Source organism: Pieris napi, chromosome 24 (assembly GCF_905475465.1).
Source record: "Pieris napi chromosome 24, ilPieNapi1.2, whole genome shotgun sequence".
Taxonomy (NCBI): domain Eukaryota; kingdom Metazoa; phylum Arthropoda; class Insecta; order Lepidoptera; family Pieridae; genus Pieris; species Pieris napi.
Window position 1 is genome coordinate 2,337,251 of NC_062257.1, and position 26,949 is coordinate 2,364,199.

Sequence of the window (26,949 nt, forward strand, 5' to 3'; positions counted from 1 at the left end):
ATTTAAATCTATTGATTTGTGTAGTGACTGATAAGTAGGCTATTTAAATTGGAAAATAAATAGTTTCGCCATGAAGCATTTAAAACTGTTTACCGCTGTTGTATCAATGTAATTCCATATATAATATGGAATTACGATCAGATTAACATACGTACATTATTAAAAATACGTAGTATAGAGTATAGAGTACTATCAATATCTGACGCGCTCGAGGATGTCCATGCAACAGTTTTTTTTTACATATTTAAAAATCTATAGCCGCTTCCCCCACCGATGTAAAGGTATATAACATTTTTTTCTTCTTATCATCTAAACTTTGCATCCCAATAGGTCTCTACGACGCTCGAGTAAATCCCCATTTAGCCTCGTGGGCTCCCCTACCTGTGACATTCCTTTAGAAATATAATTACCAATATATACAGAAAGAAAGAAAATTTTTATTATTATAATAACAGGATATTTAGGTAAAATAAGGTGCACTACTCTAGGGTTCTCTCTGTTCTGGGCAGCCAGTCTCTTCCTTTTGACATGTTAACTGTACTTGACAATAATTTCTACATACTTAACACAATTTATAATTAAACCATCTTTGCACGATTAGAATATTTTCTTTATCAGCTTAGGATAGGTTGACAAGATGTTGTTTAAGATTTTTAGTGAATGTGTGTAAGGGAGCGTTAAAGTATTAATTACGTCACGCAATTTTTGGATATTATTGACCCCCCCCCATGTAACGCGCCGTAACGTTTTTATGTACCCAAGTATGGTAAAACGTTTCGTGAGCACCTAGTGACTCTTTATACCTTAAAGTTACCATTATGTGGTGTGAAGTACTGGAAAGTCGAAAATAATATTAACAATGACGCGTAATTCAATCCCCGCCCCGCATCGTAACGTTTTACAAAAGGACCCCCCCCCCCAAATTCGTTACGTAATACTTGAACGCTCCCTAATGTAAATTTTGAAATGTTAGTGAATTTTTTTTTTAAGAAAGTGGATAATGAAGGGACTTCGGAAGGAGTAAACGCATTGGGCGAAAAAAGTGCATTTTTGGGTTGCTTAGAGTTGTGTATGATGTGTTGTGGTCCCTTGGGTAGAATGCCTAGCGAACCCCGAGGGCCCATATTAAGGGCATGTGAAGGGCTGAGGTGTTTTTTTTTTTTTTTAGTGGGTGGGGTCTCGCTACCCCTCTGAATAGCAGAGGGTTTTGAGTGTAGACCCAGCCCCACAGTCCCCGCGTCAAGCTCGACATCCTTGATGCGGGCCTGCGTAAGCGCATTTACAATAAAACGCATCATAGGTGTCACCCAAGGGCGCTGGTCAGGGTCTCAATTTATCTCTATATCTTTATATATATAATTCTTCTGTGAGTGTGTATGTCACTGAACTTCTCTCAAACGACTGGACCGATTTTGATGAAATTTTTTGTGTGTGTTCAAGGGGATCTGGGAATGGTTTAGATTCACAAATCAGCCCGCCAGATGGCGCTGCAGTCGGTACTTTCATACTTTGCTTTACTAATTGCATGAAATATCATGCAGGACAACGTCTGTCGGGTCCACTAGTACCTATATAAAATTCTCGTGTCACAATGTTCGTTCCCATACTCCTGCGAAACGGCTCGACCGATTCTTATGAAATTTTTTATGCATATTCAGTAAGTCTGAGAATCGGCTACTATCTATCTTTCAAGCCCCTTAATGTTAAGGGTGGTCCACGACAAAGAAAATTCGTTTATATTTCAAATAAATTTTTTTGTTTTTTTTTTCTATGATACAACATACAAAAATACATACAACCCTCAATTTTCACCTCTCTACGATCAGCCCCTATTTTTTATTTGTATATTAAAAACTATTGACTTGAACTCTAAGGTTTATATATAGAGAAAAATTCACTGAACAACATAGCAAAATGTTTCATGTTGGTATGTACTAAAAAGGTAAGCTAAGTAAAATCACATTAAGTAGAATCGAAGTTCGCGGGAGAGCTAATCATAATAAATATTTACAGATTTTGTTTCCGTTAAATTTCATCATCTTTAGTACAATATAAACAATTGTGTGTATACAGTCTTATTAATAAAAAAGGGTGCGTGTACTTATGTAAGCGCGTAAGAAGTTGTACTTCTTTGGCATTATTAATAATAGTTTTAGATTGCATGCAAATAATTAATTACAATTAAATAATCAATAACTGAAAAAGGAGTCATTATAGTCAATAAAGTTCAGTTTACATTTGAAAAATTAAATAAATAAATATTATTATTCTTTTACATTAAGTGTAACATATATTCTATCTATTCTATCTATATAGTAGCATCTTCCGTGGGCAACTTCATTCTGTTAATTTTGTGTCACGGTGCGCGCGCATCGTAAAATTTCACTCTCATCAATTTTTCATAACGCGCCTAAAGAAGTATAACTTCAAAAAATCTAAATGACGGGAATGCGACTTCCTCCGAGTCACAGAGGAACCGGTTACTTCGATACATCATAATAAAAACAATATTGCTACATCAAAAGTGGCCAGTATGTTTATGTCACTAGAATATCCATGACATCATATAACAAGGTGAATATGACTTATTTAGATATAAAATATTGTCTTTGTCCCACAAGGGAAGCCAACTATTACCTCATCATCCGGCGGAGCCAAATTGAATAAACTTGAAAATTGCTACAATTTTCTAAATAGTTCACAGAAATAGATACGATCTCACAGTGTGGTCATTACTCCTACATATAAAATGGGTTTGAACTGATAGAAATCATTTATCTGCCCTGCGATTCTGTAACTCACTTTTCGAACTCACACAGCGGTTTTCGCATCGGCGGTCGCTCTCAAATCAGTCGTGAAGCAGTCACTTTATGATTTGGCATTCTGAAAAGGTGGGAGCTTGTAGTTTATTGTTTATCTGATTTGAGAGCGACCGCCGATGCGAAAACCTCTGTGTGAGTTCGAAAAGTGAGTTACAGAATCGCAGGGCTGATACAACGTTTGAAATCTTTAAGAACGTTTTAATAGTATTTGAGGACCCTACAGGCTGACTGAGTGATCGAATTAAGTTGTTTGTCCAATTGAAAATACGTTAACGACACATGAATGTTCTTTAAAGCACTGGTATTGTATGACTATAACTTTGATTCAAGTAGAATTTAAGTTAAAATAAAAAAAGGTTCGTGTACGTTGTGTACGCGCGTAAGAAGTTATACTTCTTTGGCATTATTAAAAATAGTTTTTGATTGCATGCAAATAATTAATTACAATAACTAAATAATCAAGACTGGAAAAAGAGTCATTATAGTCAATAAAGTTCAGTTTACATTTGAAAAATTATATAAATAAAAATTTATTGCAATTCTCTTACACTAAGTGTAACATAAATTCAGTTATTATTATTCGAATGTTGTTTTTAAATTATGTCCAATGCCGTAGCATCTTCCGTGGGCAACTTCATTCTGTTAATTTTGTGTCGCGGTGCGCGCACTTCGTAAAATTTCATTCTCATCAATTTTTCATAACGCGCCTAAAGAAGTATAACTTCAAAAATATTGTTATTTATCTTTTTTGCTTGGAGTATTTTAACTTTATTTGTAATATCGAATCTGTTTTAGATTAAAAAGGGTATTGAACAGAACTAATAAAAACGATTACATTTAAAGTAATTATTTTTATTAAAATTTTGGTGTTTTTGTATAAATAATATTCATTGTAATTTTGTAGGGACGCTTTTATATTGAATTGAATTCAAAGCCAAAAGATATATTTATTTTTAATATACTGTCTTGAATTTGGATTATTATATGTAATTGTATATTGAAATATGTTTTATTTCATATATTTGAAATAAGTGTTGATTTTCTTGTGCATTTGAAACTAAAATTATCTATATCGATATATAACAAAGGTTGTTAAATGTTTTTTTGTAATTCAGGATTACCAGAAAATCATTTTTTTAAAGCTATTTTTCCTGATAGCGTGTACCCAGTTCACACGAAAAGGCACCGACCGGTACGAATTAACGACATTTCCGTTTTATTAGTTTCGGTGAAAAGTTTTGCAAGGACACGCGCGAAGGTCACTGGTTTTCGGATATTTAGGTTTTTGAATCTTGGCCGTCTTGAACTGTCAACCATAAAGTAGTAAGTGTTCGCGGCAACTATTAATTTTCTTGTACCTACGTGCGAAGTTAATTAATGTTTTAGATCCAAAAAGTCGACGACGTGTTGTACCAAAGGTTTACTTTAATTAAAAATAAAGCAATTTGTATGACAATACTTGGCGATTAAAAAGCGTGGCGGAAAGTTTCTTGCCAGTTCTTCTTACCCGCTCTACGCCCTTTATTTGCGAACTGCCCTGCGATTCTATAACTCACTTTTCGAACTCACACAGCGGTTTTCGCATCGGCGGTCGCTCTCAAATCAGTCGTGAAGCAGTCATTTTATGATTTGGCATTCTGATAAACAATAAACTATAAGCTCCCACCTTATCAGAATGCCAAATCATAAAATGACTGCTTCACGACTGATTTGAGAGCGACCGCCGATGCGAAAACCGCTGTGTTAGTTCGAAAAGTGAGTTACAGAATCGCAGGGCTGGTAGTAAATGTAAATTTACAGTTAATTTAACTTCTTTTTGACTTTCATAAGTGTATGTACTTGTTTACCTATATGAATAAATATATTTTGAGTTTGAGTTTGAAAAATAAGTGCGGAATTGTAATTTTAATGGTGAAGGTAAACATCGTGAAACCGGCTTGTCTCAGAAAAACAACATATGTATCACAGAGGGTAAATTTGTTATTTAAAAATATGAAAAAAACATTTAATTTAACCATATATGGTTGTAGCACTACTGAATTGGTCATGTCAAGGCAACGCAAATTCCGGTTTCAATATTAAATAATCGTACCACGTAATTCCAAGCGCTTCGTAATATATGTACGTATGTATTGTAATCGGCCCTTAATTAGTCAATTTCTTTAAATGCCCATCATTCTCAGTTACGACAATACATCTAAACAAAGTATTATTATTTTACTATTCACTCATAGATTTAGACGTGACAACGTCTAATAAATCGCTAAACGCTGGCTGCACGCACGGAAAAGCATGACTCATTGTCCCGTTACGCTCATTGTCCCGGTACGCTCACTGTACGCTTGCGCCGCATCTATCTCCACCACTCGATTGGCCTATGTGTCCGAGGATTCACTCCTTCTTTATATCCATACAAAATAGTGATCATTCAATACAGATTATTCAATTTTATTATCATAATGTGTTCTAAAACCAGTTTAAAGTTACATAATATTTCTACCTGATCTTGAGGTTAATGACCTTTGATTCAAAAGCTCAATGTTACGATTAATGTATAGGTCGCAATACGGTTATTTTCCGTGAATTAAACTACTACTCGGTGTAAGTCAAAGGAAAGGCTGCTTTTTTTAATTAAGGCTTTTAATTTCAAGCCAAGCGGTGAAGTTACAATATACTGGGATTTTTTTTTTGTGACCAAATTGCTTGTTCCTATAGTAATGGATAACATCGTAAGGAAATGAATGTATCAGAGTATCTTTAGTTGTGACCTGCGAAGTATGACTCTATACGTGGTCAAAATTCATGTTTAAATAGAATACGGCGAAAATATCACAATATACAGGTATAGCGTAAACAATGGTGCCTGCTGGTAGAAGACGCTGTGGTGGTTCAGAAAATATGTTTATGTTGAGTAAAAGTCTCTTACTTTTCGTGATATTCCTTGCTACCACCACCTTTGCTACTCTTTCTGACAAGACTCCAAATAGAAGAATTTATTCAGTCTGTATTTTGGATAGTATTTCTCGATAGATATGCTATCGAATAAAACTATGATTAGCAGTGTAAGTAATGAAGTCTTGTGTAAAGGTGTAGAGTAAATAAAATAAAATTAAAAGTTAAAAATAAGAATAATTGTTAAGATGTATAAATAAATTGTTTTGGGCGGATTAAAAAACTAAATTTCGTGGGATTTTTGTTGAGTAAGTAGATTATTATTTAACAAAGACCTAACTCATATTTTCTGAATAGGCTTTTAAAAGGTCCTATTAATAAGTCTTAATTGGTTAATGATTTACGACTGGATGTATCTTAGTTTCATGTAAACGCACCAACCATAGACAATGTTAATCATAGGTACGAAAAGTCAATATCAAAAAGCGTCTGTTGAATTTAGGACATAAACTTGCTAAAAACATGCTTGCTCTCATTTTTATCTCTCTATAAACATATATTAGAGCAGTGTTGGCCTAGTGGCTTCAGCGTGCGACTCTCATCCCTGAGGTCGTAGGTTCGATCCCCGGCTGTGCACCAATGGATTTTCTTTCTATGTGCCCATTTAACATTTGCTCGAACGGTGAAGGAAAACATCGTGAGGAAACCGGCTTGCCTTAGACCCAATAAGTCGACGGCATGCGTCAGGCACAGAAGGCTGATCTCCTACTTGATTAGATTAACAAATGATCATGAAACAGATACATAAATCTGAGGCCCAGACCTAACAAATGTTGTAGCGCCATTGATTTTTATTATATTATATTTACTCGATGTCAGCTTATAAATGAATGGACCAATTATGACGCGGTTAGAATTAACGTGATCATACCATTTATGAGGTTTTAAAGTTTCGACAGAAATCTTAGAACCATAGGTAATTACGATATTATTAAACATATGTTCTCTTTTATTGGACGGCATTTTTGAGGCAAATGGCTAAGTAGGTCACTTTGAATTAAGTGAAACCGCCAGCGGTAGGTTGCCGACCTTTCAGGGATTGGTACGCTAGGCCCCTAAGTTGTATCGGATTGGAAATACCACAACTGCCAGCTGATTCCACAAAGAGGTGGTGCGTGACAGAAAATGCGTATAAAAGCGTTTTGTTGTGGAACGCCAGAGATGGAGAGGATGGAATTTCCTATTCTGCCTCGATGACCGATGATGTAAATTTGATAATTACACCTAGACATAGACATTACGGTTATTACAAACAAAAACACACACACATAAACACACAAAATAACAATAATCAAAGAGAAAAAAATAAATAAATGAGAGAATATCAAAAAATTCCCATTTCCCATTCGGTAGGTACGTTTCAAGTGTGTAATGCGTGTGTGCTGTGGCTGTAATTGGCCCTGCAGAGCAGAATGTTCCACAGCGCTGGTCATTCTGCCAGAGACAACAGCAACTAGTTTGCGCCTCAGTCGCAAAAAAAGGTCTTTAGGTTTTGGCCTCAGATTTCTGAATCTGTTTCAATGATGATTTTTTAAATCTAATCGGCAAGTAGGTGATCAGCCTCCAGTGCCTGTCACACGCCGTCGACTTTATTTTGGGTCTAAGACATGTCGGTTACCTGACGATTTTTTCCTTCACCTTTCGAGCGAATGTTAAATGCGCACATAGAAAAAAACTCCATTGGTGAACTTTTGAATGAATTGCAACACTGCTCTTTTTAAAAAAAAAGAAAGAAAAGGAAAAAAATAATTCTAATAAAACCACCTAAGGCTCTAAAATTGTCACTGGTTGTTAAAAATCTCTAATTGTATATTATCAAAATGTTTTCTCGCTTCTATTGGAGAATAATTTAACTCATATAAAAAATACATTACTCCGGTTATTTACCGAGCCGGATGGAGGTCCAGACCTGTAATTACGTTTTTTTAACTAACAATTGAGTTAATTTTTTACCGAGAAAGGGTTTTACGCTTCGTGGCCTCGAATGACGCGGTAATTTTGATTACATCTCGTAGGGCGATGTTTTTGTCGGTCAGAGAGTTCAATGATACAATTAACATAATATAGTTAGAACCTTCCTGTGTTGGCTTAGAAAGCTTTTAAATAATATCTATAGAAAGCTTTTTGTTCTATGTACACATAACATTACTATTTTTGAATTTATTTATTTACTAACACTTCGATGCATAGAGAAATATAATACAGTTGACATAATTAAGTGAAAAAGAGGACAACTGGCGGCCTTATCGCTTTCTAGCGATCTCTTCCAGGCATCATAATATATACATGTGTGATTTATATCTTTGGCAATATTACAAGTATAAATATAATAAAATCACTATAGACATACAAATTAACTAAACTAAATGACGTCTTCAGGCGTCCTAAACTTCATATCTATCGGATATCCTTCAAAACAGCCTTTCAATAAAAGAAAGCACAAGGGTGTCCATGTGCTGCCAAGACTGCCCTATTTAGACATCCCATAGGCTAGTTCCCCCCTATCCCCTACCCCTATCAAATAAAAAAAGACTATGTCTTTGAAAATATCTATAAATAAAACTTTTTGTCGAATTCATGTAGAACTTACGAACTAAGTAACATCAAATAAACTTCCGAATTCTAATATCGACGCCTGACGAACAACAGAGCGTTTTTTATGACACTTTTTGCCGAGCCATTTTGTGGAACCAGCTGCCAGTACAGGTATTTCCATACCGAACAACGCACTCGTTATCCTTCTGGCAGTGTGCCCATGCCCTCTGAACATCAGATGAGCAGGTGAACCAGGCAGTAGGTAAACCTGTGTATGGCGTTTTAGGTGTCCACGGTTATTTCGACTATGTAATTGCGTGTTGTTGCCACGAGAATGTAAGTGCTCCTATTTCACCATGCCTCCTGCTGATAGAGGACAAATCTTTGTTTTTAATTTAATTTTTAAGATTAATTAACTAAATTACATAAGATGTCATGTGGAACATGGTGCAATGGTCGCAGCTCCTTACAAACATTGTGTAAAACAAAAAATTGGCGATTAAAAAGTCCTTTCTACGCCCTTGATTTGAGAACTGGCAGTAAATGTAAAATTGAAGCATTTAATATGTATTTATTTATTGACGTTTATAAGTCTACATTGTGTTACATAAATGAATAAATGCTTTTGACTTTTGATGGGCGGCGGTAGGCACTTCTTTCTATGTACACTTACAAAAAATCTATAACATTATCTCGGTGATATTTTATCTAAGCCAAAATAAATATGTCTGGCGTTAAAACAATCTAAACATATTACATGAATGTTCAATATCTTATCTTGTCAGTGGGCTAACTGGAGTAATATATTGTCATTGATATTATCTAAGTTTGGAAATTACCTTCGATAGTATGAAAAATTCAATCCAACTCCGCATACGGACTGGCCTGTCTACTATATACCGATAACGAATTATATTTCGGTCATACAATGACGATGAGAACAAATCTTAGCAATATTTTGCCATTAATTTTAATTTATATAGATGTAAACTACATCGTTATGTATCTAATTGATGTAAATAATACTTCACATAATAAAAATTTAAGTCTTCTTTTTCGGTAGCGGTATTGAAACAGTAGTAAAGAAATCATGGTCGTAACGTCGTAGTCAAATTATTTCCAGTTTTTTGTCAGGCCAGACAATCAAGTTTTTTGTACTCCTTTTTGTTACACTTCTAAATATAAACAGACACTGACTGCACGAGAATTCGTCTTAAATTATTTATTGAATGGTTTTTAAACACGTTTGTTTAATAAACTTATTTATATAGATAATATCATTCGGTAATATTCTAATTATGAAATTAAATACGGACTTTTATTGGCATATTTTATTTACATACTTCTTTAAGAAAATTAAAAAATTAAATTATAGCATTATTCTTCTAACAAAACAATGCTTTAAAATATTTTAATGATTAAAGTACAGTGTGTCCCGACCAAGGAGGTCGATTCAATTTAAGTACATATTATAATCTGTAGTGAGCGCGCTGCGCGCGCAACGCACTGGTTCCGAGCCAATAGAGTAGGTATAGACCAATAACAGACTTTTTCCATTTTGGCGCTATTTCGTACATAGGAATTTGAGTAATATTTAGTTGGATAAAACTTTAGTAGCAAAAATGAAATGTCAGGTGGAGTTAAATTTTCATTTTAACTCCACCTGACATTCTAGAAACAGCTACGAAACTGACGAATAGTCTTTTGCCAGAAAAATCAAGAAAAGCGTACGACAAATGTTACCAAGACGGTATGTCTGAAAACCTATAGCCATGAGATTAAATAAAGAAGTGTATGCAACTGCATATAATTAGGTATTAAAACACTCGTGTAATCTTATTTTGAAACTGGCCTGCGGCTTGTTTCAAAAAACTACACTCATGTTTTAATACCCTCTGTTATATGACAGTTGCATAAACTACTATTTTAACGTAATATGTAACTTTAAAAAGGGATCATGATATGATCAAGTGTTAAAGTTCGGTCGGAGTAGTTTTGCCTCTTGTAGCATTGTTTCCGTAAATCAAAAATCAGTTTAGCATTAGTTATTTAGTTTGCCATCGTTAAAAATACACTGCCAGAATGACCAAACTTTTTAATTTAATTTGTCTTGTATTAATTATTTTTATTATTACTATGTAGGTTAAGAAAATTGTATATACTGTATATTTGTTTGATATGATTTCTAATAAAATGTTACAGTTTAGCATATTGTTTTTATGTATGAACAATAATCTTTAGACGCCAGTGACCATAGATAATCTCAAAGTGTCAAAACGATTATGTCCTAATGATTTTAACTGTCAGTTATTAATTGCTTTTGTGGCTCACTAAGTTTCACAAAGCAGTCTGTGACGAATTTTTAATTAAAAATATTTTTCTCAAATATATTTGCATTTTAACGCATTTGAATTTCATACATTACCAGCCTGTCTCGACCTTGTACGACTGGATACTTCAATACTTTGGAAATAAATAAACCCCATGCCATCCAGGCATTGTGTGTAGCATTATAACGATAAAATAATTTTTGAAATCATGCCAGTAGTTTCTGAATAATATTAGTATAAATTTACATACATAAGTCGAGTTTCGAGCTTTCAATGACTGACACATAGATAAATATTTGAATCTAATTAAAAATGTACTCGCATAAACCGGCTACGCGCTTGCGAGCCTTCTGGCAGTGTCCACAGGTGGTATAACTTAAAATCAGGAGAGCCCTATGAAGACGATTTAACTTATATAGTTTAGTATATTGGTGGTGTACATCCGGCTATGTATTAATAACTAGTTATGTACCCAACGTGGTTTGTCTTGGGTATGATACAACAAGTTAGTGGTAAGGAGGGGCCTTACTATCACATTATATTTTTAAGGTCCTTAGAGGTAGAATATATAATGTATGTGAATATATTTATAATGTGGAAATGTTGGACGGGCTGCCAAATAATCACACATGGCGCGGTAAGCGGTCGCAATTGCTTGCACTGCCTCGAGCGTGTATAAATAATGTAAATTTGCTCAGTTTACGCCATTTGTCTCTCTGTATGAATCTCATTGTATGTGAGACGGATAAATTTAGTTGTACACTGGCTAAATTGATAAGAATTGCATTATTTATAATTAGGTATAAAAAAGGTTAAGGTTTTTTGTTTTTTTAATATTATTTTTATAGTTTTTTTTATATTAATAAGTTTTCTATTGTATTAGTATTAAGTTACTGTAAAACTAGGAAATAAATAAATACACTTTCTGCCAGCATACACCGCGATATGTTTGCGTGTAGATCCCACTATTTGCGTTGCTGAGGTTAAATTTTTGGTCTTCTTATTTATTATTATTATTTAATTGCAATTAACATCTTTAACATGTGCAAGGATGATGTAATGGCTTACAATTATAAAAATACTTTGGTGAATAAAAGAGGGACGTTATAGCGCCAGTTCTTCTCATTTCATACTCTTCATTAGAGAACTGGGGTAAATGACATGAATTTATAATAACATCACATATGATTCAGATTAAGCACGCAAAAATTGGCAATTTTAAATAGTGACGGAGAGTTTATGGCCAGTTCTTCTCGTTCTACCCTTGATTTAAGAACTGGCAGTTTTGAAGCATTTTTTACTGACATTCAAGTTGTGTTGAGTTACCTATATGAATAAATTATGTATAGATTTCACCAAGGCTTTTCTGTGGTTGCTTTGAAAGTTACCTTTATTACTAAAACGAGTGACTCATGGGAAACTTGATACCACGGATAAAATTATAAGGAAATTCACTAAACCAAATACAGAAGCTGCGTAGTAGTAAATCTCTACACAGAGAACATAGATCGAGTCTCTGTGCATAATATATAAAAACTATGACTCGGGAAACGACATATAGAAGTTATACAGCTAAGACTCAAATCAGCCGTCTCGTCTCTGAATCTGAGTGACCCAATTAATAAAAAACATGGCGATTAAAAAGAGTGGTGGAGAGTTTATTGCCAGTTCTTCTCTTCCGTTCTACGCCCTTGATTTGAGAACTGGCACTAAATAGAAAATTAGAAGCATTAATGTGTATTTCTTTACTGACAAGTCATATAAGTGTACAATGTGTTACCTATATGTGATAAGTGATTTTTGAATTTTATGTCACACAAGGATGTCATCATCAAAAATGAAATTGAGTAAAATTATCGAAGGTTAGAAATGATTGACAGGAATTTAAGATCACATTTACATATGAGGCAGGTCCTTGCAAACATTTAAAAAAAGTTTGGCGATTTAAAATAGTGACGCAGTTCTTGCCAGTTCTTTTAGTTCTACCATTTTAAAACAGTTTAAAAGCATTTTGTTACTCACGTTCATAAGTATTTTGAGTTGATTTTGATTAGGAGAATTTCGACCAACTTCCAATCTAAACTACATTACAATACATAGGTAGATGGTATTGTTATATTTTTTTATATAGTCACGTATATGTTACGTGATTAATCATTTCTATGAATCCTACACCTGCAGGATAATTACACGCTGGGTAATTTTATGGTATTTTCATTCATGCCGGTTCCTGTGGTAAACGTTCCGTGACAGTTTCAGATAATTGCTTCAATGGGAATCGACAACGGGATTTTTTAGCTTTTTTAACTTTGGTGCAAGTAGTGTTGGCCTACTGGCTTCTACGTGCGACTCCCATACCTGAGGTCGTAGGTTCAATCCCCGGCTGTGCACCAATGGACTTTCTTTCTATGTGCGCATTTAACATTTGCTCGAACGGTGAAGGATACCGTCTTAAGGCCGATTTACCTTATCTTAGTGTTTAGGAGAGTGCTTTAGGATAGTACTTTAGTTGAAACATGTAAACGCTACTTGCTTCAGTAAACGCTAAAGAACTTGCCTTTCAAGTTGTACTAAAGCACTCTCCTAAACACTAAGATAATGTAAATCGGCCATTAGACCCAAAAAGTCGACGGCGTGTTTCAGGCACAAGAGGCTGATAGGTTGACAAATGATCATGAAACAGATTGAGAAATCTGAGGCCAAAACTTAAAGATATTTTATTTTTTAAACTTTGGTGGAACTTTAATAAGAAAAGTACTGGACCTAATGTTATAATATTCGATCATTTATAGATTACTTTTAAGTAAATACTTTGATAATGTTTACTGATATTTAAAATACGCCTTGATACAAGAAGGATAGACAAAACAAAAGGTATGGTCCTCTTTCTCCAATCATAAGATAATACAAAAGAAATCTTAAATACTAAAAAACATTTTTTATATTTAATTTGTATTTTTTTATAATGTGCGTTCCTAAATATACCACATATCTAATCGAGAAAAACGTATATATGTTACTGTAAACTCGAACTGCAGTAAATCCTAAGATATTCCAGTAAAACCTAAGATCTACCAATTCCTAATGGTAAATGTCCCAAAAGGTATTCGATTCGAACTCTTACCACCATTCCGTTGGTAAATCTTAGGATTAAAAACAAAACATGTCTTAAGTTAGGTTAGGTTAGATATTCAGAGATATACGTTATGTGTTTTTTCAAAATAATTTAAATAAGTTGGTATTAGTTTGTACTTATTACTATCATATGATACCTTTATAATACTATGTACCTGTTTTGTCTAATAGTTCATTAAAGTAAATAATTAAGAATTACTCATTGTTTTATTCCTAAAACCAACATCTACCAGCTGACAGTGGTAAAACCTAGCATATACTGAATTCGAATGGTAAAAGCTCGAAAAAATCGTCGTATTTTCAGAAATACTTACATTTACCAACTCATGTCGGTAAATCCTAAGACTTACACTTAAATCTTAAGATTATCCGTAGTTCGAGCTTTTACAGTAACATATATAACACAAGATCTGTCCGCATTAGCAAAAATAAATACATTTACAATATATGGTTTGCAGGTATAATGCGGCAAGTGTCGCATTTCTTTTTAATCTATGTTCAAGGCTTCTGCACAGATTAATATCTGTCACCGGATATCCGGAAAATTTACATTTTGCGTTCCAACATTTCTATTCTGTATAACAATTAAGTTAACGTTTTAACTGTATGAAAACTTGTAATTTTTGTTCACACTCGCAATTGGAGACCGCAGTGAGTCTGGTAATGCGAAAATGCATTTAGACACGAGGTCTTTCGGCGCGATGTTCAATTTTTTCCATAGTAGTTAGTCTCTTCCAGATTTACTTGTTTACTCGTTGATAACTCAACCCGATTAGGCTGAAAATTGGTATATATATAAAGCGACAATTTACTCTTTGACTCAAAACGGGACATTGGTTTAATTTAGGTAAAATAATAATTAGTCAATTCAAAAAAACAACACCTTTTAAAGTTATTTATTTAGAAAAAGTAACGAATTACAAAATATAGGTAGGTAGGTACCAAAAATGTATTGGTGACGATTTCAAATAAGATTAAGACTCTTGGCACGATTTTTAAGCTATTGCATAGATATTATCGCGGGCTTTGAGCGCGGCGACCGAATTAAGAAATTCCGTAACGAAAAAACCTAACACACGATGACGTAATATAAGTGCGGTCAATACGCGTTAGAGCGGGACAGAACGCATACTGCGTATTCACATCTCTCTGACGAGATCGGTGCAGCCGGTGCGCGTTTGAGTGAGACAGACTATATAGGCGAGTCTGGTAGAGTGGTAGAATGAATTAATTTATCAAAGAAAAAAATTGAATTAATATCAAATCAAAAAATACTGCATAAATAAATAATTATAATTGCATAAGTTGAAAAAAAATTATGCAATAGCTTTACCGCGGCAGTCCCCGAGTGCCACACGTCTTTTTTATATTCTGCTGCTCAAATTTTCGCGCGCTTTCTGAAAACGGATAAATTTTGCGTCCCGCAGTTCATTTCGGGGACGCCGGGACTCGTAATTGGAAAAAGGGACAGTCCCGTTCAAAAACAATGAGTCACTCAATTAGCACCTACCTAAAGTTAACTCACCCTCGCCAATCCCGCCATTCCGCGAACTCTTTGGCCGCCCCTCGTACAAAGGGCAACTTTATTGGATACTAAAACCTGTCTTGGTACGATTTTGTAGTTTATGAATTCACCCATAAACCTTGTCATTTCTGTATTTATGGCCCCATGATTAGTAACACGTGCGATAAAGTCCAATAAAATTTGTCGTCACTCGGTTTAACATCTGTAATATGTCAACTGCATTCCTCATTTGTGTCCTAATCACAAGCGCGTAGTGTTTTAATTTTTATAGAGTTTTAGATCTTAGACAGGCATTCCTTTTTACACGCTTTATATTAGCTTCACCTGTATGTATGTATGTATGTAACCGACTCCTTCGGACTCGATTTTGATCCACTTTAAACGGACAGATTTTATTCAAATTTTAAGCACCTGTCAAAGATCGATGACAATGCAATAATCCGAAAAAAAAAAATAAAAAAATTAAACTAAAAAATAAATAATAGTTTAAAAAAAACTAAAAAACACGCTTTTAAAGCACATCAAACTAAAAAGTGAATAATAATTATATAGACGAAAAATATGGCACAGAGCGCCCCACGCTTTTTTACAATAATACCAGTATTTTTTGTTCATTACCATTTTCAGGCTAAATTAGGAATTATTTTTCACTTTTTAGTTTGATGTGCTTTAAAAGCGTGTTTTTTAGTTTTTTTAACTATTATTTATTTATAGTACAGGGAACGGGAGGCTCAGCGGATGTTAAGTGATACTCGTGGACTCACTCGCGATTGCGTTGCCGGAAAATGCCTACTAAAGAAGTTTATTGTTACTAAATGAATTTGCTAACAAAAGTACGCCACGCGTACGGTATTACTGCATCAAAGCCCTTACCAAAAACCTTCAGCGTATAACTGGTCCACTGGTCACCTACCTCAAGGCAAGATATGTAGACTCGCTCCAAAATACATGTGCGAATGTATTCAATTAATAAAATCATGTGTTAGGTGATTATAGAAAATATTGGTCAGTGTTTGAACGGGCATGTTACCAACTATTGTCAACTAAGTGATATGTTCTTTACTAAGGGCCGATTTACATTATCTTAGGGTGAGATCTATAGTCCGCACTTGGACTTTGCTCAGACTTACCTTACGAAAAACTTTGCCTAGTGTACACTAAGGTTAAACTATGATTTCGTATTTATAGACATTTTAACGGTGAGATTAAGCTAAGCCCAAGCTATGACAGCAAATGTCAAAATACAAATTGATGTTTCAGTTCATGCAATACTTTGTTTATTATCCTTTAAAAAAGTAAACAATAACAAATATTTAAACATCTAAAACGGTACACATATATCTTCAATTTATTGTTATTTATGTATTCATTTATTTTATTATTGCAATAACTAGAAATTTACGAGTAACCTTTAGAAAATGTATTAATTATTTAAAGATGACAATAATTTTGTTACGTAGAACGGATCGCATTGTTTTGACAACAGCAACAGAGCACTTGTATCAAATATCAACAATTGAAAATTTTGCCTAAAGTGTTGTATATGTTCGGAACGAATACAACCAAAATCCTTCCATCCTGTACGGTGAGAATGAATTCAAAAGAAGGAACCGTATTTTGAAACACACGGTATTAAATGTGATCCTGCCACTGATCATTACAAACTTGCAACCTTATAACAACAGAGGATCGCCAAACCTACCGCAATTGCAAATACTTTTTGCATTAAGGCATAAAAATGCAACTGGATGTTTTCAGGTAATATTGTGTTCATAAATATGTATGGTTTTTCGATTTGAATATTATAGGTACCTATGTATTCTCAAATGATTTTAAATACATTATATGTTGAAGACATTTGTCTTCTGACTTTCAGAAACATAACATATATGTAACTAATAATAATTCATTGACATTACAGATGGTGTGTGGTGATCTGAACAGAATAAGCCAATCTACAGTCTGTTTAATTATAAATAAAGTCTCTGCAGAGTTGAGTAAATTACTTCCTAGATTTGTAAATTTTCCAAGAAATATGAACACAGCCAAAAGGAAGTTTGAAGAATTAATAAGATCTAATACTCACCATGACCTAAACAGTATAATCAGAGCTATTGACTGCACCCATATAAAAATTAATAGACCCAAAGGTATCGCTCACTCTGAAGCATACAGAAATAAAAAAGGGTAATTTTCTGTAAATGTGCAAGCAATAATAGGGCCTGATATGGAAATATTTGATATAGTGACCAGGTGGCCTGGCAGTTCACACGACAGCAGGATATTTAGAAACTGCCAGGCGTATGCAAGGCTGCTAAATGGTGAACTAGAAGGAGTTTTAGTAGGTGACAGCGGTTATCTGGCACTTAACTTCATGTTAACAACACTTTTATATCCAACGACAAGAGCTGACAATAATTATAATTATTCTCAAATAAGAACTAGGCATATTGTTGAAAGGGTTTTCCGAGTGTAGAAAAGGAAATTTCCATGTTTACAGCTAGGACTACAGTCAAAATTGACAAAATATACTAGTTATATATAATTATAGCTTGTGCTGTATTGCATAATATAGGTATATAGAGTCATAAGCATCCCCTATGCTTATGATGATGGTGATCTTGCTGACAGCAGAAGTTGAGTAACACAGAAACAATGAAAGATCTCCTACAGGTCTAGCATTCCGGCAATCTGTGATTGCACAATTTAACTAGGTAATTTGTTCGGTAATAAAGAATATCAAAACAAAACTTGTTTCATTTTAAACATTTATTTTCTGATTCTTTTTTTGAGTGTAATACATATTTCTAATACTAATTTATATTTTTGTTGAAGAAATTCTATTTCTAACAGATTTTTTAATTTTATATGTTCCACTCCTATCTCAAATTTTTTAGGGTAGTCAGGTAATAAATGGTAGAAGATTCAGGGAAACGAAAATAACAGATGTGAAGCGAGAGTCATCGGTTAGGTTATAGTTTGAATTTCGTTGTCACTATAATATGCCAGGGCTGCCAGGTGACAGATACGATATCACACCAGTTATTTATAAGATCTCTCAAAAATGGGGTTGAACACTTATATAAATAATGTAAATAAACAACAATAGATACCATAATAATGTATAATTATTTTATTTCATCCATTTCATAGGTATTTATCAAGATCATTTAAAATTTCTTTGAATTCAAATTCTATTTTTCCCAAAGTCTATGGAACTCTGATACCAAATGGCAACACCGTTCATTAAAAACCGACAAAAATAAAAAGTCCAGTAAAAGATATGATGGTAGAGCAAATTTTAGGCCATTATTTTTGTTAGGCTTATAGTCAAAGTTTTTGGTAAGTCGTCGATTTCGTGGACTTGAGATTAAGCTAAGCCAACACTAGGGAGGGATTCGCAGTTTGCTCTATAAATACCGACTGTGTCTTAGCTCGATAGTTAAGTCAGAGTAAAGTCCAAGTGCGGACTATAGATCTCACCCTTAGTGTTTATGAGAGTATTTTAGTACAAGTTGAAAGGCAAGTTCTTTAGTGCGTTGCGAGTGAACGTTTACATTTCTTCCAGTAGAGTATCATTACAGCGCCACAATGAACGCGCAACGACGTCGGCAAATACCTACGCTCTATTCTACGCAAAATACTAACTGTAGTTATGGAACAAATAGAAGACGAGATTTTATTCGAAATAAATAAACTAAATATAAATAATAAACAAAATAGCTTCTTTTAATGCCTTAAGCAGTGTATGCCGAATGCCTAGCCGGTTTGTTTTTGTATAAATTGTTTTTTCCATAAACATTCGTGAACAACATATTCAGACACAAATTTGATAGTTGTATCTTCCGACCATTTAGCCATCTTTAAAAATCAAAAAACACGCACGCGTTTCATGGCACTTATGCACTCTCCTAAAGATTTTACTAAATTACTTGTTTACACACAACGAGGGAAGATCTCGGGGGGTGCGCGGGCGCGGGAGGGGTATCACTTAAAACAAAAATAAAAAGCGATTCTATTTTGATTCAACTTGAAAGTCAAGTAGAACCGTACTAAAGCAAGTAGCGTTTACATGTTTCAACTAAAGTACTATCCTAAAGCACTCTCCTAAACACTAAGATAATGTAAATCGGCCTTAAGATATAGAGGAAAGATTTATATATTTGTAGCAAGTGTACGCCTAATTTAAAAAGCGATATTGAGTTATTAAGGCATTATGAATAAAATACAATCAAAAAGCTTTTACCGATATAAATGAATTTATTACAGCGTACGTATACTACCTAAAAGGCCAGCGACATACTTGCCTTGTGGCTGTGTGAGTGTAACTAAACATCCTGTGAGCATCCAGCCCATTTGTCCCGTGTTAAAAAAAATCACGTTCTGAATGCTTTACAGAGATCGCAAATTATGTATACGATACTATCTATAAAGTTTTTGTTTACAAAAGTATTACTAATAATATAATAAAATAGGTTAGTTAATTTTGAGTTAACATTTACGTTTTTACAATCTGTATTTTAAACAAAAGTTTGTTTTTATTATTATAGACATCAATTAAAAAGTACTAGACCGTAAAAATATCTCTCCCAAAAAAAAAGAAGGAAGCCGCGTACTAACAGTGGCGCTTTTTAGGTCTGCGCCTCAGATATCTGTACCTATCTGTTTCATGATCATTTGTCAATCTAATAGGCAAGCAGGTGAACAGCCTCCTGTGCCTGAGACACGCCATCGACTTTTTGGTTCTAAGGCAAGCCGGTTTCCTCACGATGTTTTCCTTCACCGTTCGAATGAATGTTGGTTGCGCATATAGACAGTAAGTCTATTGTTACACACCTGGGGATCGAACCTACGACCTCAGAGATGGGGGTCGCACGTTGAAGCCAATACTACTCTTCCGCGACTGAATGAAATGTTCAAAATTTTTTGAATATAGTTAAAATTGTATCATAATTATCAATATAAATTACAATGTGTCGTGGTATTATGTTCTTCAATTCAAGTAGTGCCAAGCGCTTGCTGATAATTTAATTGAGATAAAAAAATACTAAATTATGTAATACATGTTTATTAAAGTCTTTGCTTTACACTTTAATGTTCTTCTAGGGACCGGGTAACTGCAAAATAAATTTAATTCTTATCATGGATCTATCTAAAACTAACCAATAGATTTAAAAAAAACTGAAATATCGGAACTGGATAATTGTAATTTAATTTGCAAATACAATTAATAAAATCCTACGTTTTATTGAAAAGTCAATCAAATCAATATATTTTAACAAAACTTTTTTTTATATAGAATTTTTGAAGTTATACTTCTTTAGGCGCGTTATGAAAAATTTATGAGAGTGAAATTTTACGATGCGCGCGCACCGTGACACAAAATTAACAGAATGAAGTTGCCCACGGAAGATGCTACGGCATTGGAGATAATTTAAAACAACATTCGAATAATAATAGAATTTATGTTACACTTAATGTGAGAGAATAATAATAAATATTTATTTATTTAATTTATCAAATGTAAACTGAACTTTATCGACTATAATGACTCCTTCTCCAGTCTTTGATTATTTAATTGTAATTAATTATTTGCATGCAATCAAAAACTATTTTTAATAATGCCAAAGAAGTATAACTTCTTACGCGCGTACATAAGTACACGCACCCTTTTTTTAATAGATTCCTTCCCTTGGAGAGGGATATGCCCTCATTGCTCCATTATCAACAAATGCAGGCGCCGGTGCATCAGCCAAAAATGAAAATTAACAAAGGAAAGAACAAAAAGCATCTGCCAATTAAATAATATTAATGAAATAAAAAATTGTAACTAAAATTTGTCTACTAATCTTATACAGGATCTAAATCCCTAAACAAAATAATTGATGACAAAATTCCGTCATGGCATGGAAGGTTGTATTAATATTTACACATTTTTTATCACCCTACATCTAACAAGCCACTAGCGACATTGCGCGTCTTATGGAAATATTTAGTATAGATATGACAAAAAATGGTTTTATAAGCTACGTCACCGTAATAGGTAATGATAAATATTTCTATGTAATAGTTGGACTAAAAAGTTCATAGGCTAATAAATCTTTTTTATATAATTTGATTTGTTTATTCAATAGTTGGCTTCGATACAACGATTACAGCGATCATACAATTTTTCGATACCATTTTTATAGTACGATTTGTCTTTTGACTCAAAATAGGCTTCAGTTTCGACGGTTAATTCTTCATCAGCGCAAAGATCTCGCTCGCTTGGGGCCAAATTTGGAGAATACGGTGGATGCGGAATCAATTCATGGAATTTTGCCATCACCAAGTGTTGTGGAATATCAGCCTTCGAAATGAAATTAATTATGTATTTTTATATTTTAACGCTGATTGTACACGCTAATCTCACAAACTACTGGAACAATTAATATTTGTCTTATCAACAAATTCCACACATTACGAAACACATCTCACGTAAGAAACCTCGGAGTACGGCTACTTACAAATACAAAGCTTTGTTACGATATATGGAATAGTTTTATGCCGGAAAAATGTTTGGTTTCCAAGGAATTTTCACGCGAGGTCACGGCTGAAACTAAGTTTTATCGTTTCAAATGAGCGTATATATTTTAATAGTAATATGTAATATACAGGTTATAATAAGTCGTGAAATTATCTTCCATTATTTAATCCCCCTGACAGAGGAACCGTACCTAAATATAATCGTAAATGAATACATATTCACACAAATATAAAAAGACACTAATCATTTATCATAAATAAGTTTTTAAAAAATTCGTGGCAAAAATATTTAAAATGCGCGAATTTTTGAAATTATCAAAAAATCAATGTCAATAAAAGTTTTCGAGCTCCAATTCTAAAATACTTAAGCAATGAGTCTATAAAAATATATGTCTAAAATCTTATCCAGTTGAATTAAATGAAAATAATCATTATATTATAAACGATAACTGTCAAAATTAAATATTTTCCGACCAGAGAGTTGTACTGAATAGATATATAATAGACATAGATTAGATTTTGCCTAGAAAATTTTCGAGTGTTTGTGTAGTAAACAAGTATTATATATCTTATCTATCAGCTGTAAATACTAGGCTTAAGGGTATTTGTTTAACCCAATTTTTATTTAATAAACAAAATGATAATACAAGAAACCCAAACCAAAAATAAAATAAATAATGAAATTATTGGATAAAATATAATATTTAATTAGGAGTATTAAACTACATTTTTTTGATGTAAAACGTGTTTTTAAGAACTATAAAAATTAATATCTTTGCAACTTTTGATGCATTAAAATAATTTCAGATTAAATTGATTTTACTACTAATTTTAAATTGATAACTAAAAAGTTAACAAAATACTTACGCGCTGTAGTTTCCTGTTTTTAAAAGAACGACGAAACTTACACTTCACAAAGAGTCGATAATTAAATAACTAATATTGTTATTTTAAATATAAAATACAAATAATATTTATTATCTGCAACTGTCGCGCGTTTTTCTCGCCGTTGGAACTTTGAATGTACAATTTTGAACAAGGCGCGAAGTGGTAACTTTTAGCGGGAAATAATTGTGACGTTTCCTTGTCCTGTCACATTGACGCCGCGACATCTAGCACATTGCTATTAAATGAAAGAAACTTGTCAAATGACTAATGCCATCTAGGGGCAAGTAGCGGAATCTAAACGAGCGTCTTTGTTTCCCAGTTTTAATTTTTTTTTCTTAATCACGAAAAATGTCTCTTTTATTTGCCATATAATAATACAATACGTATATACGATTAATGCAAAACAAAATTACAAGGTTTTATATTGATGTAATAAAGTCATAGTCATAGAAGATACAAAATATCTAAACAGGAAAGACTGCAACTATTATACATATTATCAAAAATATATGCATATGTCACCGTAAAATTGTAAACACCGTTAGATTGTAATCTATCTCGCGAGATTATAAACTGTCGAAAGATTGTGAACCTCAACGAACTGCTTACAATTTAACGTATTATTATTCGGTAGTTATATGAAATTGTTGGGAAGTAAAATTAATCTGTAATTGACCAAAGAAGTTTGAATGATAACTAAGTTAGTGTAGTACAATCTACCGAATAATAATACGTTAAATTGTAAGCAGTAAGCTGAGGTTCACAATCTTTCGACAGTTTATAATCTCGCAAGATAGATTACAATCTAACGGTGTTTACAATTTTACGTTAACACATATACTGCTACACTTTAGATAAATTCCAATTTGACCTAAAATAAGAGAATTAAGATGTTTTATAAGGGTTTCTTTATGACTAGATTGTGTAGGGGGTAAATAACAAACAAATTATACATAATATTTATTTTAGCATACAGTTCTGTACAGATAAACACTCATATTTTCTAAACAATAAAAATAAAGCATAATTATAACAAATGTACTTCATTGCAATACTTGTACGAGCCAAGGGTTTTATTTATTGGATTTTACAGATTTACAGCATTCTTATTCTATCCATACCTTAATATTGTGTTCGTTACCATGGTAACCATTACATAAAACATGGTAGTCATGACAACATAGACGGTGAATATTTAGGTTATTTGAAACAGGTCCACCAAAATCTTTTATTTATATGAAAAGAAACCTTCAATAGTTAAAAATGAGGAGGAAAATAGTGAGTAATAGTGAAGAATGATTTAATTTAAAAAAAAATTATGGCCAAAAACCTTTTTTAAATTTACTATTTGTGACAGTTCATTTGTCATGGCTATAATGATATTCAATATTCATGATTTGAAATACATTTAAATTTTTTATATCTTAGGACAATTCTAGTTCGGGTAATGCTGTATCAGCTCGTATTGCTTATAATTTAATACACTTTAACCGGAATTAAATAAAATTTGATAATGTTTGATACATGATCAGAGGTTACAAAAAGTACTGAATTTTTAAACTTTATTAATAAGCATGTTTTGATTCAGTAATTTAAATGTGAAATGGTCGTCAAAACATTACGTACCTACCTAGTGACCACACAAAACACAAATCTTAATACAATTCTACATTAAACATAATTTAAATATATTTAATTCTAAATTACCAACTAGAGATGGGTGACACTGCGCTAACTCACCTTGGTCTAAGATCCCGATATACAACGACCTTCACCGAAATGCTTATTTAATGAAACGTATTTTATATTTAATTTAATATGTCAATAAATATAATCCATATGGGTTGCCTAGCAAATTTCAGTCCAGAGTATTTTAATTAATATTTTTTTAAACATTTCACCAGTATGATTATTAGATAAATTCTATACCAATCGAAAGTATGAAGCCCATAGAATATGCAAACGTTCGGTTGTTTTTAATCAATTAATTATTATTTATGTGACACTAAAGTATATATACATCTTTTGTTAAAAGAGAAAGTTATAGTGATGCATATATAATACTAACCTGATTAAAAATATTGATTGAAAAAAATTTAAAAAATTTACTACATGCAAATTATAAAAAAAATATTTTTTTTAAAATATTAATTAAACATACTCTGGACTGAAATTTGCTAGGCAACCCATATGGATTATATTTATTGACATTAAATTAAATATAAAATACGTTTAATTAAATAAGCATCTCGGTGAAGGTCGTTGTATATCGGGATCTTATACTATAGTGCTTTTCATGAAAGAAGTCCCGCGGATATTTTTGGAACTAAATTTGACAGGTCGGCAATGTTGTCATTCGTCGATGTTATCAAGTTCGTTTGTTGTGGTAGATTTTTGTGAATTTTTAACTAGCTTAGTGCATTTTAAATATTGATTACAATGCCAAAAGTTGTAAAAAGTTCGGCTCGAGAAATGATATTAAAGGTGAAAGAGTTCTGTGAAGCGGAACATAAGAATCAAGGTGTTTTAATACCACTAAACAATGTTCGGAAGAGAATTGCCGCCATAACAGGTACTTTTTAGAGTTGCCATTTAATATTTTTTTGCTGTATTGATGGGACTTTTATGATATAAATTCGTTTTTGCGACAAAATTCAACAAATACATAACGTGATGAAACTAGGTAACTGAAATTAAAACATATATTACATAAGCATTATAAACTTAAAGTTATTATTATTTTTAATTGTTCATAATTTAATTGCAGGTGTGTCAGAGAAAACTGTAACAAGAATTACAAACGAAGGTATAACAGCGGCGTGTACTTCGAAAAAAATTGTATCCCAACAATTATGCAATAAATCTCTGAATAAATTTTTTTATTGCTTTTCTTTACCCTATTTTCTCATCTTTTCCCTGTAAGTAGGTAGAACACCGCTAATATAAGTAAATAAAAATAAAAATTTTACATAACAGAAATATTGTTTCATCGAAGTATGCAGAAAATAATATTATTTGATAAATTACATCTGCCAAATGTAAATAAAATAGGTAAATTTTTTACTCATAAATGGCAACATTACGTCATGCGATTGCAGCGCCGCGTCTGGGCGACTTCTTTCATGAAAAGGACTATACTCTAAGAATCAGTGAGACTAATATGAAATACCAATAGTTTTTGACACCCAGGAATCATGTTTAACCCATAATAAAATAGGTTGTTACATACATAGTGTCACACCTGTCAACAATCACCTGTCAACTGTCAATGTCAAGCCAAAAAAAACCATAAAGAAGTTCCACCATGTTACCGATCTCTAGCACTATGAACCCACAGGGTCAGATATGCTTGTAGCATTACAATATTATTTATTCCACAATTTCGCACCTGGTCGGGGCAGCTTTATCTCTTTTTGGTGTTTCTTTAATCTCTGTAACAATTTATTTAATAGTAGTTATTGTACTATAAGCTGAAAAATCAAGTGTTAATCAGGGGTCGTTCAAGTATTACGTAAGCACTATTTCATTGAGTTTCTTATTTGGTGATTACGTCACACACATACTACTTACTTTTTTACAATATAATACATTATTTACTTTTGACACATATTACCCATTATACCCATATAGCATTGTCTAATTTCTATGCTTGAAAACGAAATGTATTGTCGAGGATTCCTACAAAAAATTAATATGTTTATGTACTATTATTATTATATGTATTTTTTGTATGCATGTGTTATTTTCAAGAGCTTTGCTTACTTTTGCTGACAAGAGGAGGGGGGGGGGGGGAAATGATAAATTGCAGTATGGTATCGCTAATTTAGTGTATAATATATAGTTATTTTATTTGTCAATTTCTAATTTTAAAGAATTCAATATGTACATAGAAATGTCTTTAACATAAGACAGACATTATAATCCCTTTTTTGATCACTAAATCAAACCTTAGACCATTTTTATATTTAAATGCTTTTACCTTTGTTAAGTGTGTTTGTTGGCAGCTTAATGCCTGGCTTCAGGACCATATTGCCGTCCTGCAATGAAAACCAATGTTATTTTGTTTTTGCTTAATGGTCTTAGTAATATAAATGTGTGCGTGTGTGTACTAGGTGTACACACGTAAGAAGTGAAACTTCTTTATGACCTTATTTTTCGAAAAATGATCTACTATATGCAACTTTACAGAAATTGGTTAAATAAAGTTAAATTAGATAAAGTTTAACAAAAGGCTTTT

The 26,949-nt window shown here is 32.9% G+C and overlaps 2 protein-coding genes and 1 long non-coding RNA gene across 4 annotated transcripts in view; 1 reads left to right on the forward strand and 2 right to left on the reverse strand.

Moving 5' to 3' along the window:
- Positions 1–22,854, reverse strand: part of LOC125061753 (aquaporin AQPAe.a) — a 72,732-nt gene extending 49,878 nt beyond the window's left edge. Inside the window, exon 1 of the mRNA XM_047667342.1 lies at positions 22,692–22,854. The gene's annotated coding sequence lies outside the window, so the exon portion shown is untranslated. The remainder of the gene's footprint in view (positions 1–22,691) is intronic.
- On the forward strand, positions 16,633–18,049 carry LOC125061754. Its single transcript, XR_007119075.1, has 2 exons — positions 16,633–17,057; positions 17,221–18,049. It is a non-coding gene; the product is annotated as an uncharacterized LOC125061754 (long non-coding RNA).
- A 2,920-nt stretch (positions 22,855–25,774) lies between the features above and the next one.
- Positions 25,775–26,949, reverse strand: part of LOC125061835 (RE1-silencing transcription factor-like) — a 32,994-nt gene continuing 31,819 nt past the window's right edge. Inside the window, exons 26-27 of one of the 2 annotated variants that reach the window (XM_047667454.1) lie at positions 26,692–26,749; positions 25,775–26,143 (exon numbers count right to left, since the gene is read on the reverse strand). In XM_047667454.1, the coding sequence (XP_047523410.1) occupies positions 26,082–26,143; positions 26,692–26,749 (120 nt within the window). In that variant the 3' untranslated portion in view covers positions 25,775–26,081. The remainder of the gene's footprint in view (positions 26,144–26,691; positions 26,750–26,949) is intronic. The other variant, XM_047667455.1, reaches the window with a different exon arrangement.